General features: G+C 42.2%; 1 protein-coding gene across 1 annotated transcript in view; it reads right to left on the bottom strand.

Moving 5' to 3' along the window:
- Positions 1–298: 298 nt before the first annotated feature.
- The window catches only part of col4a1 (collagen, type IV, alpha 1), a 47,456-nt gene continuing 30,530 nt past the window's right edge, over positions 299–17,224 (bottom strand). Inside the window, exons 26-52 of the mRNA XM_078262093.1 lie at positions 16,450–16,618; positions 15,773–15,865; positions 15,416–15,520; positions 14,745–14,842; positions 13,385–13,535; positions 11,682–11,795; positions 10,083–10,250; positions 8,634–8,723; positions 8,353–8,505; positions 8,130–8,228; positions 7,830–7,919; positions 7,341–7,480; positions 6,797–6,923; positions 6,571–6,651; positions 6,337–6,435; positions 5,476–5,526; positions 5,202–5,387; positions 4,908–5,041; positions 4,675–4,747; positions 4,427–4,498; positions 4,110–4,238; positions 3,915–4,013; positions 3,620–3,832; positions 3,335–3,512; positions 3,093–3,207; positions 2,345–2,517; positions 299–1,914 (exon numbers count right to left, since the gene is read on the bottom strand). Of these exons, the coding sequence (XP_078118219.1) occupies positions 1,833–1,914; positions 2,345–2,517; positions 3,093–3,207; positions 3,335–3,512; positions 3,620–3,832; positions 3,915–4,013; positions 4,110–4,238; positions 4,427–4,498; positions 4,675–4,747; positions 4,908–5,041; positions 5,202–5,387; positions 5,476–5,526; positions 6,337–6,435; positions 6,571–6,651; positions 6,797–6,923; positions 7,341–7,480; positions 7,830–7,919; positions 8,130–8,228; positions 8,353–8,505; positions 8,634–8,723; positions 10,083–10,250; positions 11,682–11,795; positions 13,385–13,535; positions 14,745–14,842; positions 15,416–15,520; positions 15,773–15,865; positions 16,450–16,618 (3,282 nt within the window). The 3' untranslated portion in view covers positions 299–1,832. The remainder of the gene's footprint in view (positions 1,915–2,344; positions 2,518–3,092; positions 3,208–3,334; positions 3,513–3,619; positions 3,833–3,914; positions 4,014–4,109; positions 4,239–4,426; positions 4,499–4,674; positions 4,748–4,907; positions 5,042–5,201; positions 5,388–5,475; positions 5,527–6,336; positions 6,436–6,570; positions 6,652–6,796; positions 6,924–7,340; positions 7,481–7,829; positions 7,920–8,129; positions 8,229–8,352; positions 8,506–8,633; positions 8,724–10,082; positions 10,251–11,681; positions 11,796–13,384; positions 13,536–14,744; positions 14,843–15,415; positions 15,521–15,772; positions 15,866–16,449; positions 16,619–17,224) is intronic.

A 17,224-nucleotide genomic window follows, 5' to 3' on the forward strand; every position in this document is an offset into this window, starting at 1 on the left:
ATTAGGGTTCAAGAATTTGAGGTCAGCTTTTGTTGCCACTTGTTGGAATAATAGCCAGTGGCAATAGAGTGTGTGAACCACATGTATGGAGAGCTTAAAGAACATGAATCAGCAACTTACATACAAAGTGTGCTGGTGCTGCCCTCCTGTGGCCTTTTTCAAGAACTGAATCAGAAATCTTCACATCACATTTGATACACGCAAACCAAATGGAAAAAAATATAATATAATATTCTACAAATTCCTTTACTGCAGGAATTGCACAGTATGGGTTCTGGAAAATATAAAATGAAATCTGTTATGTTCTGTTTGTTTATTTATTTAAGATTATCCCCACTGTAATCAAGTGACTACTACTGATACTGTACTTCATAGAGCATTCCATCACAACCAAGCACACAACACTAACAAAAACAGGTTACGGTCAGTGTAGAGTAACTGCTGTAACTGTAACAGTAGCAATAGCTTACATTTTTAAATAGCTCTGAAAGGGACACAGAAACTATGTTTGGGGTCCAAGAGGCCTTCATCCAACTGATTACGACATATGTTATTTCCAAATACTGTATATGAAAGAAAAAACACAAACCTATGATAAGACCTTTTAAAGCATCTGAACTTGCATAGACACTTATGAATACAGTCCTCGTCATCTGTCCATGTTTTACTCTAATGCATAACCATGATGTGATGACCCTTCACTCTTAGTTTTGCGTTAAACCAACAGGAATACCAAAAGCAATTCACAAACGGGAACAGCCAAGTACATGAGAAAAATCACAAGTACATGTCATGTGTAAGTATATATACATGTGCATTTCTTTGGGATCAGAAACATTTGATTCATGTAATGTGAGAAGAGTAAATCATTTAACACACAAGCTGCCAAACACAATGTTCTGACAGAGTAAAGGTAAAGAAAGTTTTTTTTTGTCTATTTCATTTTGTGCATCTGTTTGGGATTATGTCAACAACAGGGTTGTGCAACAATATAAATGCAGACATCACAAAAAGCACAACACTTCCAAACAGCTTGAATCCATTCAGATATGTACACTCACACAAATACACACACACGCCAATGCTCTTTCAGTGCTGTTTTGTATGTTAATAAGGCGCTGATTGTCAGACGTTGCAATACTGTTTTTGGATCAGTGGAATCTCAGATACACTCAAGTCCAACATATTCTCATAAATCTTATAAATAAAAATGGACTTAATAACACACAAAGTATTTCAATAATAACCTGAGGAGAGTATGTTGAACTATGTTAGAGAGGAATGCATTATATTTACAACAGAGTGATAGTTATATATGTGTGTGTCGCCAAAATTACGGTGATTTAGCAAATGTCAAGCGTCTGTAACCAGTGGTAAGTCCCATCCTTTATATAGTATGTTAAACAAGTTAAAATGTATAATAATATGTGGCTATAATCTTTGAATGCTGTGGCACTGGTAGGAAGAAGAAAAAAACAAAATGGAATAAGGCAGATAAGTAAGATTGAATAGCACCTGACTCACACAAAATGAACACCAGTTTACCAGTTTAGGGGGCATGTACTCAGTGCAGTGGTAAACTGGGTGCAATTCTTTAGAGACATGTTGTGATCATGTTGTGTTCTGCATGAAGCAAAGGCCGCTTGGTCTCTGTGTTCTGGTTTGTAATGTTCAACCTCCAGCTGTTTTGCAAACCACATCTCTGTCCCTGTCCACTCACACATGCAGTGAAATAGCACCATCGTTTGAAAACAGCACGTTAAGCCAAGTCGAGGACGTCAGCACACGCGGTTTTGCTAGCAGGTTGGGAAGGAGGACTCTGGTGTTGAGGTTTATGTCCTCTTCATGCACACCTGACAGCGGCTTATGTGTGTTCGGAGATTGCCTGCTTTTAGCGTTGTGGGGACAGGTTTCCTGGAAAGAGGTAGAGAGAAAAAACATGAGAAGTCCACCTTTATTACCAAGGTCATAATGTAAACGTGGAGGAAATGTGATAATGGCAAAAAAATTAAAAAGTAACATAACGCCAGGCTAAAAAAGCAGACTAAAAAAGCAGTGTTTCACTGCCGTCTCTGCTTGAAAGTTCCAAGCCTTTTTCAGCTCTGAACACCTACAGCATCACTGTGTGGTTGGGTGTAGTCAAAGTGTGCTCTGTTAGACTTGTAACCACACCCAACCAGTGATGTCATGGTGTCCTGGAGTACACCTGTGCATCACTGCAGCAAGGTGAAAAGTTCAACCACTGAAGGTCAGCAAAAACAAGATTTTCTAGGGGTGATAAGTTACTCTTTAATGTGAAATGGGGGGAATCAAGAAAATCAATGTCTGTGTGTTTCTGTCTTACGTAAACATCTCATTGTCTTCAATGGTGGCGAGCCAAAAGCTGTAGGAGTTGGCGTAGTAGTTGCAGGTTCCACGACCATGACACTCGATGAATGGAGCACTGCGGAATTCCTCCAGGCAGGAACCAGGAGAGGCCAGAGCCTGGCCTGATCCCTCAGCCCCAGCACTGGTGTGCTACACAAACACAAACAATGAAAATGGCTCATTGACCACCAAATGAAGCCCAATCTGAAGAGAGCTATTGCTTGATTACTGAAAGTTGTTCTGAAAGGGTTACTGTGGGGGAGGGGTTGTCTTCCACAGACACTGTAAATCTATAGATGTACATATATTTATGCATGTACATGTGTTGATTACTATGGGTGTACGGTTATTGGTATGGAGGATGGGGTAAGTGGATGAGTTTTGGATATTGGGCTGGGTATGTGGGGGATTTGGTGTAGAATGGTTTTGGGATACTTGTACTTACAGCATGATGTAATTAAGTCTTTCAGCATTTGCTTACATGGTCTTTTTACATTATATTGTCCATCTAATGTTCCTCTTAATATAGTCAAGCAAACATTGATCTCAAAACAAATTAACAAACCATTTTCATGTGTGTATGAGCATTTCTGCTTGATTTTACTTGCTGGCTGGAAAATGCTTCCCAGATTTTACTGAATCATCACAACTTTGGCTTGGTTGGCGTATCGGGGGTGTGAGGAAGAAATGAATGTATTCTTGAGACCTGATCCTGTTTGTCTTACCATGACAAAGGAGTAGCCAATCCACAGAGAGTCCCAGCCGTGAGGGCATGGTGGGATCATAATGGTCTGACTGTGAATTGCTATCACCATCGCTGGGGCTTCACACACAGAACACCTGTCCATGCACACACACACACACACACACACACACACACACACACACATGTTAGAGGAGCACAGTATGTGATGGTCAAATAAGTATCATATTTACCTAACCAGTTTGAATAGAAATGCTGCTATACCTGCTGATAAAGGGTTTGATGCCTTCACCAGTGATGGGTGCCATGCTCATGGGCATGGGCTCAGGGGAGGTGAGCCAGTAGGAGTAGTCGTTACGGGAGGCAAAGTTGCACACGTTGTTAATGTTACAGAACAGGAAGGGCATGGGGCTGAACTTTCTCAGACAGCTGCCTGCCGTACCTAAAACACAGAGCGAAGAGACATGTTATTCATCCCACAAACCCTTTGTGCTTTCCTGATTCTAACTTCTTTCTTTTATTCTTTCTTTCTCACGATGTGTTTCTTACCTAAGTCCTGTCCATGGGAGCGTTCGTTGCCTTGTACGTAGAGCAAGGAGTAGCCATCATATATGAGCGAGGTTCCCTCAGGACAGTGTGGAACCTCCACCGTTTGGCTGTGACGGGTTACCAGGAACCCGTGATCCATGGAGGAGGGGCCGGGGAGACCCACTTGACCTGGAACACCGTCAGGACCTGGGGGGCCAGGATGTCCTCTGGGTCCTAAAGACATGGAGTAATTAATGAGTAATGAGAGCGACAGAGCAGTTTTTACCCGCACCTTTAATCCCTGTGAGCCTCTCACCTTGTGGCCCCGGAAGGCCAGGATCTCCTTTGGACCCAGGCTGGCCGTGATATCCAGGAATGCCGTCTTCACCTTTTGGCCCTGGAATACCTGTCACACCTGAGAGAAAATAACAAAAATGGAATGAAAAATGGATGTGGAGGGCATGTGAGCAGGAGAAAAATTGTTGGATCATAATTTTAAGCAAAACGTTACCTTGCAGTCCTTTCTGTCCAGGGAGCCCAGATGGCCCCTGGGGTCCCGGGAGGCCATGAGGCCCTGGGAACCCGATGTCTCCTTTGATCATGATGCTGGGGCCGGGGGGACCAGGGGGGCCTACACTGCCTGATATACACAGTATCTTTAGACAACTTTTTCCAGATGATCATTTTGATTTTTAGCAGTTTATTGAGGTCAAGTTATACGATTACTAGAGACATGAGAAAGCACAAACTAAATTATATATTGTAATGATTCTAGTAATTGAGATAGAGGTAAATTAGAATATTGACACACTAAAGGGTCTTTTTTACCCTTTTCTCCTGGGAATCCTCTGTCTCCAACTTCTCCTTTGAATCCAATGTCCCCGAAAGTACCCCTTGTACCTAGAGTTAGAATTCAAAAATAGTGTATTTTAAGTGTCAATAATGGGAATAAAAACACATCTTTTCTCTCATATTTCTGAAACTATACATGCTATCTTCCACACACACACACACACACACACACACACACACACACACACACACAGTCATAGACTATCACACTTGTTTGTCCTCACCTGGGAAGCCAGGGACACCCTGCAATCCCCGCTCTCCCTTCTGTCCATCAATACCTGGAAGACCAGACTGTCCCTGTAATACACACACACACACACACACACACACACACACACACACACACACACACACACACAAAATAATATTAAAGCAGCACTAACATGCACATAAACTAAAATATGACATGTACAGTGAAGAAAAACTTAAGTCATGTAAAAACAGCCTCATGACATACAGGAAGTCCAGAAACTCCAGGGTCACCCTTATGTCCTGACTCTCCCTGGAAACCAGGGAGACCCTGGTCTCCTTTGTCTCCCTTTTGGCCATTTCTGCCGGGCACACCGGAGGGTCCTGGTACTCCAGAGGATCCTGTTTGATAAAGAAAAGAAGAACCCATTATACAACACATAACATATGTTTTTCAATTCCAAACTATTTTCACTTGTAACTGTGGCTCTATACTGTACTACAGTATAGACAGGTCCTCATACATGTAATAAACTGCTAGCCTGTCATGTATATGGCATACCTGCTTCTCCGGGTTGTCCTGTTTCTCCCCTCTCTCCCTTAGGGCCCTCCAGAGAGATACCAGGGAGCCCCCTCTCTCCTGTCTCACCCTGGGCTCCCTGTGAGCCTGGAAGTCCCTTGTCGCCTTTGATACCAGAGACACCTGGATGACCAGGAGGGCCAGGGAAGCCAGGGCTACCTTTGTCACCTGGAGAGAGAAAGATGCCACATGATGAAACTCTGTTTGACTCCAGTGACGGAGGGATTCTATGAACCAATCATGGAAGGGCTCTAACCTTTGCCACCAAGCACTCCAGGTGGTCCGGGAAAACCTCGGCCGGGTGCACCTGCAGGGAAGGACAGTTAAAGAAAACACATTACAGGCAGTGTCCGTAAAGTTTGGATCAGTAGTGAGGGGTCTGCAGATGTTAGGGTTTATAGAGCTAAACCTGCCCTGGGTCTGCAGTTATTACTTGTCACTATATTTGGAGAAGGCACTGCTATCTGAACACCTCATTATGGCTGATGGGTGGTGTTTGACTACTCAGGCAAGAGTTTTTGTCATTCAGTAAAATGTGCTTGCAGTGTTTGAAGGTTTGGGTTTAGGGTCCTAAGCCAGAGTAGGAAATATAAGGCTGATTATGCTGTAGTCTTGCACTGCCAGACCTTCCACCACAGCGCTGTGGAGGAGGGTCTGACAAGTCCACACAGCATTCCGGGATTTGAGAAAAAAAGTGCTCTTGTTAATTGCCATTTCTTTAAACCAATCACAATCCTCTTGGGTGGTGCTAAGCGCCAAACGGAGCCATGGTGCCACTGCAAAATAGCCTCAGGAAGGAACTTGTTTTGGTGGAACATGTACGTTCAAAGGTTGTTTTATTCGTGCAACAGAAAACTCAGATTGGACAGATAGTCTAGCTGTCTGGATTTACCCTGCAGAGATCTGAGGAGCAGTTAACCATAGTCCTCAGAGTTTAGAATGCCAACACAAAGAAAGCGGAAGGTGACGGACATCCGGCCGAAATGAGTGAAATCCGGCAGAGTTTCTGGTGGCAACGGAGCAATCCCGGAAGTGGAACGTCGAGGATATAGAATAATTGTGCTGTGACAGCTTTTCAACAAACTAGTAAATTCTTCCTCACTCCTATTACACTAACCTGGGTCTCCTCTCTCCCCTGAGGATCCAGGGATGCCATCCACTCCAGGTTCTCCCTTTTCTCCCGGAACACCAGGAGGTCCCTGCAGGCCCCCTTCACCTGGAAGAGAACAGGTTTACAAACTATTTGTTGCTGTTTAGTAGTATGGCAGAGGCACATTCAATTCTCAGTGGATTTTTACAGCCAAAACCCTTTAAACATAAACTGATCTCACAAGATAAGCAAGTTACTTACCAGTCCGACCGTCTCGACCTGTTTCTCCTACAGACCCCGGCAGCCCAGGGATACCCTTCTCGCCTGGTCTACCTGGCTGACCTGTACAACACACACATACACACACACACACACACACACACACACACACACACACACACACACACACCACAATGAGAACCCACATGGAATAACAACATATGATTGCTATATCTAGCGTTGTAGACAAATAGGATACAAATCTGACCTGAATACCCGATGGTTCCTTTGTCTCCCTTGGTTCCTTGCAGTCCTGGCTTGCCAGGCATACCCTCAAGACCCTTCAGTCCCCTCTCTCCTGGTGGTCCTGGGAATCCTGGCTGGCCAGTCTGACCCTGGCAGAGTAGAGGAGTGGAGAGGAATACTAAGTAAAGACAGGTAGGTACTGATGATTGTTGAGAAGAACAAGTTGAATAAGACAGTAAATATGACATTTAAACTGACAGAAACATTTTCATTTCCATCTCTGCCAGATTACCTTCTTTATTCTCCAAATTTGATGTCTATCCATGGGTTTTGTTATATTAGAAACTTTTTGGGGCTCTTTGGCTTTTGCAAGATAGTGTTTCATCTTTTGTACTGATTATTTAACTGGGAGTTTCATTGCCACCCGAGCCTTGCAAGTGCTCCACTACCAATGTTCAGTGCACACAAGATGAGCAGTCAAGCTTATAGAGCCACAGTAGAAGTTTCTGCCTATTTTCATACAACTACTGTTATAAAACAACAATTGTACTAGCCAGTGGATTTACCTTTTCTCCTGGATGTCCTGGGAGCCCAATACCTGGGTCTCCAGCTGTTCCCTTGTCTCCTTTCTGTCCATCTGTGCCTCTGAATCCATGATGTCCCGGTGTACCAATATCTCCTTTAGAACCCTTTGGACCAGACGGACCTGCACACACATACATACACATACATACACACACACACACACACACACACACACACACACACACACACACACACACACACACACATACACACACACAAGGCAGATATTTACAAGAGTTGCATTTAACTTTCCTTAAACAGAGTCTTTGTCACAATTGTATGTAAAATGTAGGTTTTCCCTTGCTTGAAATATTCTCAGTACAGCTGTTTACACGTCTGTCTTTGCAGGACAAATGTCATGTTTGTAACACACACGCACACACACACACACACACACACACACACACACACACACACACACACACACACACACACACACACACACACACTGGTTAGCGTTTCCATCTTACCTGGTATTCCCATCTCTCCTACAGCGCCCTTCTGTCCAGGTTGTCCCCTACTGCCAGGCTCTCCGGGGAAACCAGGGTCTCCTTTCTCACCTGAGATACATCAGTGAGATTGAAAAATAAATATTGATTTTATTTGCCTCCATTTTCATCAGGTGAATGAGAATTGACTAAAATAAGAGTTAAATGATATAAATATGACAAAGAGAGATGATGACCACATGATGTCTACATGGTTTAAATATCCCATAAAGACATTAAACACATTTTAGCTTGTTGTTGTTAAGGTGGGCATGTGCTCACCTGGTTGTCCAGGTAATCCAGGCTCTCCATCTTTGCCTGGCATTCCAGGGTTACCAGGAAGTCCACGGTGGCCCTTATCTCCAGTGAACCCAGGGTCACCTGATAGGAAAATGGAATTCAAAACCAAACTGAGACATTTCTTAAACTATGGCTCAATAGACACAATCATCAATGGACCTGTCCGTAGCAAATCAACACATATACTCTGTATGTTGTTTTATACCTGGGTTTCCAACATCTCCCTTCTCCCCCTTCATGTGCTCCATGTCAACTTCACTCATGTTCCCAGGAGGTCCCTGAAGACCTCGATCTCCCCTTTCTCCTTTAGCTCCAGTCTCTCCATCATTGCCTCTTGGTCCCGTAATGCCGGGATCACCTGAGAGAGACACAGTGGAAAATAGAAATTGTTATTGCTGCCAAAACTGAAAAGCGTACACTGTATGACCAGTATGAGAGAGGCGAAGGAAAAAAACATAATAGTTTTCACAATTTGGGTTTCCGCACCTCTTAGTCCAGGAGATCCAGGTGTACCAGGTGGTCCAGGAAATCCTGGTACTCCTGGTGTCCCCATGACCCCCATTTCACCTTTAGAACCTGGTAAACAAACACACACACGCACGCACGTGTGCGCACACACACACACACACACACACACACACACACACACACACACACACACACACAGACACACACACACACACACACACACACACACAAACGCACGCACACAAACAAACAAACACACACACACACACACATAAATGCAAAAGAGATTAAAAAGATTATCTAAATAAACTAGAATTACCAAGTTGCAGTTTACATTCATTCCTCCTCGAGTCCAGTAAGTGGATGTTTGTGCCAAATATGAAGAAATTCCCTCAAGGAATTCCTGAGATATCGTCTTCACAAGAATGGGACGGACAACCCAAAAACACAATGCCTCTGGCCACAGCTGTCACGCGCAGAGGCTTAAAAATACATCCATTGCAGCCTCTGCAGGAAAGCACCACTGGTGGGAGATTCTGAAAATTCACTAAAAGTCAACCTTTCTCCTTCTTCATTTCAAATTAAATGGTAGGTTAAATACTCAACCTTATACTGTATATTACTGCCACAGTAAATTCTCAAACCTTAACTCCACTGCATTGTTAAACAATAACAACAACGTCATGTCATACTCACCACTCTGCTGCTCTGAGTTTCTCTTTTAAACAGAAATACTTTCACTTTGCCATTCTTTCATTTGGCACTAAGCTACTGCCAATGACTCCTGAACACTTCCTGCACAGATGGCTCAGGTTTAAAGCCTTCCAGCAACTCAAAGGATATAATCCCTCCTGTACCTGGAAGGCTTTTAATGTGAAACATGAACAGGAAGTGTTGAGTTTCATTGACAATATCTTAACACTGAACACAATAATGGCAAAGCAGATGGTGGCAAAGGTATTTCTGATAAGAAATAGAAACACAGAGCAGCAAATTGTGAAGATGACTACATAGTCATTCTTAAAGCCGTAGTGCGTAGTTTTTCTTGCCCCTATGAGGAATTCTAAGTAATGACAACACCACTGTTGTTGCATCCACATGATACAAGCCTCCCGTGATCACGCACGCGCCCCCACAACCCCTCCTCCACGCAGTTACTAAGAGGTAATTATCATGACTCAGTTTCTGCGCGTGAAAGTTGCCGGACGACACCAGCTTCTAAACATAGCCATACTGAGAAATACAGAGAATGTTTATAGTCTTAATTAACTTTTATCAACTCATTTGGCAATGGCTGGAATGCAACAGATGTTCATTAATATAAAAAAACGTTCTGCACTAAAGCTTTAATTAATTAATGCTGTAGAAACGTACATTACGTTGATTGTATTGGGGACTGGCCTTTATCTACTTGTGCAAGTGCAACAACAAAAATACAAAATACACCTACACATCAGTCAGTCTCACCTTGGTTTCCAATCAGTCCATCCCTGCCTGGTAGGCCTTGCGGCCCTGGCAGTCCTTTAGGACCTGGGCTTCCTGGGAACCCGGGGGTTCCCTTCTCTCCCTGAGGCCCTGGCATGTCCAGACCAGGAGGACCTGGGTAGCCCTTTTCTCCCTTTACACCTTCCCTACCTGTTCAACATGCACACATACACATATATTTGTAGTGACTTCCACAACACCAATTGACAGTTTGACAGTTGTTAGGTGAGGTAAATCAAGAGTATGCTTCACAATCTGATAGCAGACATTTTGACTTAACAAAGATTACAGGTGTATGAAATATTACAGGTGTTACCGATTACATTACAATGGCTGTGATCCATTCAAGTGTATATTCAAGTTTCCACATATGCACAATACCAGGACCCTGAAACCAGTGTTGGGCAAGTTACTTTTAAAAAGTAATTAGTTACAGTTACTAGTTACTTCTTCCAAAAAGTAACTAAATTAGTTATTCAGTTACAAATGATGAAAGTAACTAGTTACTTCATAAAGTAACTATTGCGTTACTTTAAAGTACATTTTTAAATGCTCAAATGTGACCGCACCTCCACCTACCCCTCTTTAATGGAACTTAAAATACATGTGCATGTTCAATTATTTATGATATATCTGAATATTATAATGAAATGGACACTTAATACAATACATTATTAACAGAAACAATGTACACAAATCTAAACTATTTTAATTTTGCTGTGGGACTAAGTGAGACTAGCCTCCAATCAAATGCCATGTATGTAGATATGTTTATATAGTGGATCGATACAAATAACACAACACCTCAACAGGCCACAACTGGGCAAAATTAAATGATGCTTGTTAAGCACTATACCAAAAGCAAATAACGTAAGTGGCCTGATGTTTATACTTGTGCGCTGGTGTGTGTGTGTGGGGAGTAGGTGATAGAGCGAGGGAGAAATGAGAGAGTGACGGCGATTAGCTTTGGAGCGAGCTCTAGAGTCATATAGTAAGAGAAACAAAGTGTCTCCCCTCTTCTTACTGACCACGGTGGAAAATCTGTAGCAGGAAAAGTTAACCCTCTCCTTTATTTCATAATGCCACCATACCGGTCTCTCTCTCGTTGACTGACTCGCTTGTGTTGTTTGTTGTGTGTCTGACTATGCGTGCTTTCGAACACCCACCCAACTCTACCTCTGATTGGCTAACCATGACATTTTACTCAACCTCAGCCAATTGTCAGCATTTATGCACTTTTTTCCTTTGATGTGGCCCTAATGCTCCGTCGTACTCAGAGATCTAGTTGGTCTGATGAAAAAAAACAGCTTCAAATATATTAACGCACAGCATTTTTTGGCAGTAATGGTAACGGCGTTATTAAGATGGGAAGAGTAATCAATTAGATTAATCGTTACTGAAAAAAAGTAACGCTGTTATTTATAACACCATTATTCCCATCACTGCCTGAAACTGAAGCAACTGAATGAAATAAAGCCATCATTAGTCTTATTATTAACACCTGTGCTTTACCTTTAGTGACATCTCAAAATGTCTTATGTGAAAAAGGTCCATATGTTTTGATGATGAGTTTGTGCTCACCGAATGGTCCAGGCTCTCCAGCTTGTCCTTCTGGCCCGGGGGCTCCGGGGGAACCTTTTCCTGGAGCACCTGGTAAGCCGACCAGTCCAGGAGGTCCCGGGGGTCCTAAGTCACCTAATTTTGAATGCGAAAGAAAAACAATGCATGTGTTGAAACACTTTATGACCAAACATCACAATTTTTTTATTAAATCTTTATTATACAATAGTCATAGCTACAAACAATCGAGACTTATCACTGATCCAAAACCGTGTAGCGACGTCGTTGTTGTGTTGTTTCTGTTAATGTTTTTACTTTTAATACTTCGTCTTGACTAATAACCATAGACTGTCTATTATTAATGCGATGAAGTGTAAACGTTCATAAGTGTCCTTTTGAAGACGGGATGACAGCTCTTCCAGCCACCACTGCTGTATACCACTATAGTAGCTACACGCTAACGGCAATAAACATGTCATCTTAGCTGGCAATGTTGTTAAATTCTCCCCAATTCCAGGTCACATTCCTGCTGAAATATGTCCGATTGTGTAGTGTTTGGTTCAGAAGCCTTTATCTGCGATTTTTGACGTTAGAAAGTGCTGCTTCGTTCCACTACAATCTAACGTTAGCATACTCATAGCTAACTATTATAGCTGCATGCTGACGCGACATAGCGGAGCATATATAGCTAGCTATATATGTACGTACATAGCAGGACTTTGTACCGTAAAAAATCGCCAATAAAGGCTTCTAAACCAAATACTAAACAAATACAAATACAGTAAAGTGACCGGAATTTGGGGTGAAATGTCCAGCATTGAGCTACATAATAGTTTGCTAGGAGTTTGCTGGTCTCTCACAGAGATCTCATTTGTAGCCCTGTTTTTACCTGATACTTTCATCGAAGTACAAACACATGAAGTGAGAGGTATACACATGCTTAAACTTTTTTTAAAGCATGATTAACCTGAAGCAGGACGGAGTCATGACTTAAAACACCAAAGCAAGGCTTCTAGCTCAGGCTAGCTAGCGTTACCTTCAAAGTTGCAAAGAAATGATGAAACATAAAATTTTAAGCCTTTATTTAATTTGATACATGGTGTTGTACTGGATGGCCGGACGACCCGCCGTATATCATTACCAGATACTTTAGGCAACTCCAGCAAACACCTTCTAAACTTCATCTCTGCCATCATAACGGTCTACTGTCACTGTCTAATGTTTTCTTCTGGTAACCAGAAATGTCCAAACATCATTACGCCAACGCGTGCATAGAGCTGTGAAGTTTGCCGGTGTTCGCGCAAGCGTAGAACTGATCCGGCAGTGTCGTAAAACACGATGAGTTTCTGCGCATGCACTGAATTGTGCACATGCGCAGAACGGATCTTACAGGCGTTATGGATCGGGTACTGACAATGGCAAACAATCAAAGTGGCAGTTGGTCAAGGCCACACCCCCACCCTCCACCTTGCCCCCCCCTCTCTCCTCCTCAATAGCATTTAAAGCTACAGACAGAAATGGCACATACTAGGGAAAGCTCATTGTGGGACTGGCTCTAGTGGCTGTAATTCTGTGCCAAGGCTGAATTTCGGTAAAGAGACTTCAGATACAGTATTAGGGGTCCACTAAGGCCTATATAAAAGCATCCAAAAAGCAGCATGTCATAGGACCTTTAACTAAATCCAGCAAAGCTTCACACCAGAGTTGTTGTAAGTGTCTTGTACCTTTGACTCCCTGAGGTCCTGGGGGTCCTGTCTGGCCTTCTTGTCCAGGAATACCAGGTAGTCCAACACCACCCTTGTCTCCCTGGAAACCAATAATTCCTGGGGGGCCCTGCGAACCTTTTGGGCCTGGAAGACCCCGCCCTGGTTCACCCTGCAGAAGAGATTTATATAAAGTGGCACTGATTTGCATCTCAACTCTGGCAATTGTGATTTTACACAACATTCAAATCTCCAAGTAGATCATGTCTATCAAATGGATCAGGGGTCTTCAATGTTTTTTAGGCCAAGGAGCCCTAAGCTGAAAGAGAGACAGAGTAGGAACCCCCATAATACATATATAGTATACAATCGAGTTGCATATTAAACTTGGCCACATGGATACAAATTAATGGACATTATTATATAATTTAAATATAATATTTTAAAGGTCCAATATGTAATATATTTACTCTAATAAATCATATTCTGATAACAATGCTAATGCCAGTATTTTCTCCTTTTGAAATTTCTGTTCCGTGATGGAATTTCTGTTTGTGTTTTGGCCTGTATGTTGTTATCAACTGCCCAGTTTGACAGCCAGGCCGGGTTACCAGATATAACGTTATCTGTAAAAACGTAAACCCAGCGCGGTACAGCTGTAACGTTAGTACAGCCATGAAAGCAGAAAACAAACGAACAGGATCAACGGAGATAGATTCTACCCGACCTAAAAAACGGCATGTTTCATGTTGCTTGACCAGAGACGTAACAAACCCCGGGAAAATATTGTAGATGTATTTGAAAGATGGAGACAGCTTAGAGCCCAAAAGGACGCCAAGTTGGCTTATTTACTCCTAAACAGGTAAGCATTAGCTTCAGGGTAATTTATCACGGCTAAAAGGTACCGGCATTTTATGTAATTTCAACATTTGTGTACTCACATTGAATTATATATCTTAAATGTTAGTTTTTTTTTTCACAAATAGGCCATTTAAACTAGATGATATTATGTTGGATTCATATTAATCTATATGTTTTGACATTTTGATTAAAATATTTTTTTTTCAAAAAGTTATTATTTTTAACACGGACCTCCTGTTGAATATCTCTGTAACAGATCATTGATAGTATTGTTCAGGGAGTTGTAGTTTTTCTAATGTTTCCAATAATTAATTATTTGTATTTTTCTGGATTTCTGTTAGTTGGAAGAGCACAATACAGACAGAACTAGTTTGACATTTAGGTTGTTGTAATTATTTTTGTCTTTACATTTTAAAAACCTGCAATTTCATAAGGGTGTGTTTTACATCTACCGTTCCTACATATCTATTTATATGTAATTACATTATTAATCAAAACACGTATGCAGATAAATACACACTTTTTGTCCAGGTGTACCAGTTTTTCCAGTCAAGCCATCCTGTCCTGGTCTTCCTGGCTCTCCTGGTAATCCTGGAGCTCCTGGAATTCCACTGATTCCTAGAAACATGGACAAAACAGTTCCTCTGAGTTTGGTTCTGCTTATGTTGTTGATGTTCCGATAGCGTTACCGGAAAAGCCTCCGATACTGCCTAAAATGCTGGTATCTGTATCTGCAAGTACTGGAGTTTATGCACCGATACAATACCAGGTAGTTTAGCCCCGAAGAAAATCTACTTTAAAAGTAGTTTAGTTATGTCCTTATTTCCTTATGACTCATTGTCAAACTGGATAATTCAAATGGCATTCATTGTTTGAGTTTGTTCATTTTTCACAAAAAGTTTAACCTGAGCCAGGCTGACAACAAATCATATCACATCCATATATAGATGATAATATCCAGCTGTTAAAACATAATAAAACATGACATGATACACTGGAATCGGATCGGTACTCGGTAATGGCTGATACGCAAGTTCAGGTATCGGAATCGGTTTTTGGAAGCAAAAAATGGTATCCGACCATCTCTAGTTTAAGTACATATACTGTATTAGTTGGTTTACATTTTTCTTGAGGGAGTTGTAAGTATGCATTCAGGGAGAGGAGGAATAGGATTGACATGGAGAAACTTACCTTTTGGACCAGTTGGACCTGGAAATCCAATTCCAGGGGATCCTTGTTCCCCCTTCTGTCCAGGGAAACCCGGCAAACCTGGGTCTCCCTGCAGGCCTCTGTTGCCTACAACCAACAACACATTGCATGGTCAACAGGACCAATCACCAACAATCTTCACATATATGTGAATCTTCACAATATATTTAGTTTTTTTTTTGTATAATTGTACTCTGTTCCTTCACGCCAATGTTAATGTTATTTCACTGATCAAGGACAAGCTTAAATTCACTGATTAATCCTCAAGAGACTAATTTCAAATCATATTTTTTTGCAGAGAAGTATATATGAAAACAAGCTAACTATGGTGTTGCTCACCATCAAGTCCAGGTATGCCCTTTTCTCCACGTGCTCCAGGTACTCCCTGAGGTCCAGGAGTGCTCACACCTTTACCTGGCTCACCTTTTGCACCTAGAGGACACAAAGTATATACTGTATGTCATCAATGAATTAATGTACAGTAGGTGTGTGTGTGTGTGTGTGTGTGTGTGTGTGTGTGTGTGTGTGTGTGTGTATGTGTGTGTATTACAGGGACGATCTGGCCATCCAGGTATTGATGGACAGAAGGGAGAGAGGGGATTGCAGGGTGTCCCTGGCTTCCCAGGTGAGGACAAACAAGTGTGATAGTCTATGATTGTGTGTGTGTGTGTGTGTATGTGTGTATGTGTGTGTGTGTGTGTGTGTGTGTGTGTGTGTGTGTGTGTGTAGTGTAGCTGTATTTGTTTTCAGAAATACATGAGAAAAGATAGCATGTATTCATTATTGACAATTAAAATAATCTTCATTACACTTAATTTCAAAATCAAAATCAGTGACATAGGATTCAAAAGGAGGAGTTGGAGAAAGGTTTCCCAGGAGAAAAGGGTAAAAAGTGTGTATATGTGTGTGTGTGTGTGTATGTGTGTGTGTGTGTGTGTGTGTGTGTGTGTGTGTGTGTGTGTGTGTGTGTGTGTGTGTGTGTGTGTGTGTGTGTGTGTGTGTGTGTGTTTGCCTACCAGCTGGTCCAGGATGGCCAGGAATGCCTGGTCTCCCCTGACTGCCCTTCTCTCCAGGCTCTCCTGGTCGCCCGAAGCCTGGCAGGCCCGGTGGACCCCTCTCTCCTGGAGGCCCAATAAGACCAGGGTCCCCTTCTGGTCCACGCTCACCCTTGATGCCCTCTTTGGCCTGAAAGCAATTAGAGAAAGCGATGCCCATTCTACCTTGACTTAAGGTTGAAAATACATTCTTAAACTAGAAACTAGTGAAACTGTCCTGGTATCTATAACAAACCACACACTAGTGTTGTACTACTTGAGATGGGTCTTGGTCTCAAGACCGGTCTTAAGACCAATTTTTGAAGTTCTCGTCTTGAAAACGACCACATTTTTACTCGATCTTGTATCGGCCTGGGATAAAGAGGACTCTGGATTTTATTTCAAGACCGGTCAAGACCACAACTGCAGGGATTTCACTATATTCCCTGTGCATTGTCTGATTTATGCCTATGTGTTAAAACTTTCAAATGCAACCAATAACTTAAAGGAAAATTCCGGTCAATTTCAATTTCTCTTTTAACTCATATCTAATTATTTGTTACCGTAACCCCCCCTCTCCCTTCCCCCTTTACAAGCACTCCCAAGAAAGCTCTGGCTGTCTAACACAAATCTGATCTTGGTCTTGACTCAGTCTCAAATCCTCAAAGTCTCAGTCTTGTCTTGGTCTCGATACACCCTGGTCTTGGTGATGACTTGGTCTTGGTTTAGGTGGTCTCGTCTACAACACTGCCACACA

This window comes from Sander vitreus, chromosome 11 (genome assembly GCF_031162955.1).
Source record: "Sander vitreus isolate 19-12246 chromosome 11, sanVit1, whole genome shotgun sequence".
NCBI classification, from domain to species: Eukaryota; Metazoa; Chordata; class Actinopteri; order Perciformes; family Percidae; genus Sander; species Sander vitreus.